Below are 2,579 nucleotides of genomic sequence, written 5' to 3' on the forward strand. Positions count from 1 at the left end.
GTGTCGTGTCGTCGTCGTTGCCCGCGTGGTCGTAAGTAGTCGTGGTCGTAGTGTGGTCTCGGTAGTCGCGCGCACTTTCGGTCTTCTCCTACTCCCATTCCCCTATCCCCCTCCCCCTCCACTCCGCCTGTCGATCTCGACCTGTGCTAGTGTTTCTGGACGAGCTCCTCTCGGTCTGTATAGGATCTCGCCGCGCAGCAAACACAGAGAGAGGAGATGAGAGAAAGAGATCGGGAGTCGCCGGCTGGCACTCGTGTGACGCGTCTCGTTGCGTTTGTTTCGCACGGTTCGAACCGTTGCACTCTCTTCTCTGTCGCGTTCCTCGAGAGAAGCTCGAATGACAAGAAAATCGCGTGGTACGGTTGCAAGTGGATAGCCGTTATTTCGTGGCTCGTCGTTTCATCGATCCTCGAGAACCCGAAAAAGAGTGGTGCAGTTTTTTGCCCGATGCCTTCTCGCACCCGTTCAAACGTCTGCGTGCTCTACAGTCTTGACCAAACCCGCTAAAATTGGCTACTATTTCGACCGCACGATGTCCCTAGCTGACCGACACCATATTCGAATGATGCGCAGTCGCGCAAAATCGCTTCGAAAACGATAACGAGAAAGGTATATATGCACTTTGTTTCAACTTGTTTCGTAGCTGTCACGTTCATGCAGTTTTCTTCGCGTCGCGATACACGTTAAACGTTTTCCTTTACGTAACGTAGAAACACTTTTCCTACGGTAAGTCGTAGAGAGCTGATGAATCGTATCGAGAATCGCGGCTGACATTCTTACAAACGTGCCAAGAACGTTTCGATGGACAACTCGTCTCGCGAATGTGACGCTCTTTGAGGAAACTTTCTGCGAAACGGGAAAATTGAATAAAAGTATTGCATAATTATCGGAAAGAGGCAAGCAAAATATTTTAATCGTTTTCGAGATATTTCAAAGCTATGAAACCGTTTGATACTTAAACTTATTATTGCTATTATTAAATTCTATACCAATTACCATTTATTGCTACGCGATATACGCAAACTTTTATCTCGTTTATTTTTATCACTTTCTCTTATTTTTCGCGAGCATATTCGAATTCGGAACGAGCGTTTGAACGGTAACCGCTCTTGAACGTGTGGTACTTGAATTAATGTTTGGAACGACGATTTATTTTACGTGTAAGTACAAAGTGACGCTTTTATTGCGCATCGACTAATACCGTGCATATCTAAAATAGCAACATGTCCTCGTAAAACGTGTTCACCGTTATGACGTAAAGCCCGAATAAAACTTGAAATTATAAACAAACATTCAATGGAAATCGCGTTTTTCCACTGATTTTTATTCTCGATCCATTTTTATTTTCGAACGTTCATTGTAACTCGCGGCAGGAAAGAGAAAAGATCGATTATGTTTTCCATGTGCGAGCAGCGTGGCTGATGTAAAATGATGGTGCGTTTGGCAAGAGTGGAAGAACGGTAAAGCAACCGTTAGTAGGTGAAAGAGCACGGGACCGGGGCACGATACGAAACACGATGAGCAACGAACTCTCGAGCGAGCGAACGGGAGCGAATGACTCAGACTTGGGTATCCGGCGTGACATAGATCTACCTATGTAAATGCTCCACAACTATATTATTGTTCTAATCTTTTCACCATTTCCACGACTCATTATTCTATGAGTAATAATTTATGCTCTACGACGCATGAAAATCCAATAACGTTAAACATAGTCTTTGATACGATTTCATTTTTTTTTCTTCGGAATTATACGTTAATATAGTACCTTTTAATAACTCTAATATTTGAGCATAAAAAATGAAATATTAGAAATTTAAAAAGAAAAAAAAAATTTATGAGATTTTCTGAATATATATTTATTATATTATAAATATCTATGTAAGATTCTTTTTTTAAGATTCTTTAAAGAATTCTTTTTAAAATATCGCTCTCGAATGATTACGAGAGACGCGTTATTTCGATCAGAGAGGACAATGACTGTCTAAAAATTGTAACAGCGATTTCATAGTTCGCTCGAAGGAAAATTCTTTCCCCGGGGTACGCCTTTACCAGTGAGCCGACATACGAACGTTTTGACCTGAATAAAGTGACCGGATCCCGATCGATTGCACAGTATTTACGTAGCAAATACCAACAATGATCGTCCACATGTTTATTGATTTTCACGTGAATTAAAAATTAGGAAATAATGGAAAAAATGAAAGTAAGAAAATATTCTGAATTGAAAAAGATCGAAAAGTGATATATCGAATATGGAATCGATCGTATAATGCAAACTACGTGTATATACGTATATATATATCAATGCACGTGTAAGAAGCTCGATAACGTAATTACGTATTTCGAGAAATTATTGAGCAATCAAAAATAATTTTTTTCTTTCTAATTCATTATCCACCAATTATATATTTATTTATTATCAATAATGTAATTTAAAAAAAGTAATTTAAAATGTGATTTGAAAGAAAATTGTTCTATTCCGTTTCACGTTGACCACTCGATTCCAATTGAGCAAGCATATCGGCCGTGTCAGAAAAGTGGATCGAAGTGATTTTTTTTTTTTTTTTTTTTTTTTT

At 39.1% G+C, this 2,579-nt stretch overlaps 1 protein-coding gene across 10 annotated transcripts in view; it reads left to right on the forward strand.

The window, feature by feature from the left end:
- LOC102680215 (serine/threonine-protein kinase tricorner) overlaps positions 1-2,579 on the forward strand; it is a 41,766-nt gene that overhangs the window by 29,110 nt on the left and 10,077 nt on the right. Inside the window, exon 1 of one of the 10 annotated variants that reach the window (XM_031511407.1) lies at positions 22-609. The exons of 7 other annotated variants lie outside the window; for them this stretch is intronic. Coding sequence is in view for 1 of the 3 variants with exons in the window: in XM_031511406.1 (XP_031367266.1) it covers positions 1,133-1,160 (28 nt within the window). In the remaining 2 variants the exon portion in view is untranslated. Of the gene's footprint in view, positions 1-21; positions 610-705; positions 727-1,117; positions 1,161-2,579 lie in introns of those variants that run through there. 2 more of the 10 variants (XM_031511409.1, XM_031511406.1) reach the window with 2 other exon arrangements.

Source organism: Apis dorsata, unplaced genomic scaffold (genome assembly GCF_000469605.1).
Source record: "Apis dorsata unplaced genomic scaffold, Apis dorsata 1.3 scaffold_315, whole genome shotgun sequence".
NCBI lineage: Eukaryota > Metazoa > Arthropoda > Insecta > Hymenoptera > Apidae > Apis > Apis dorsata.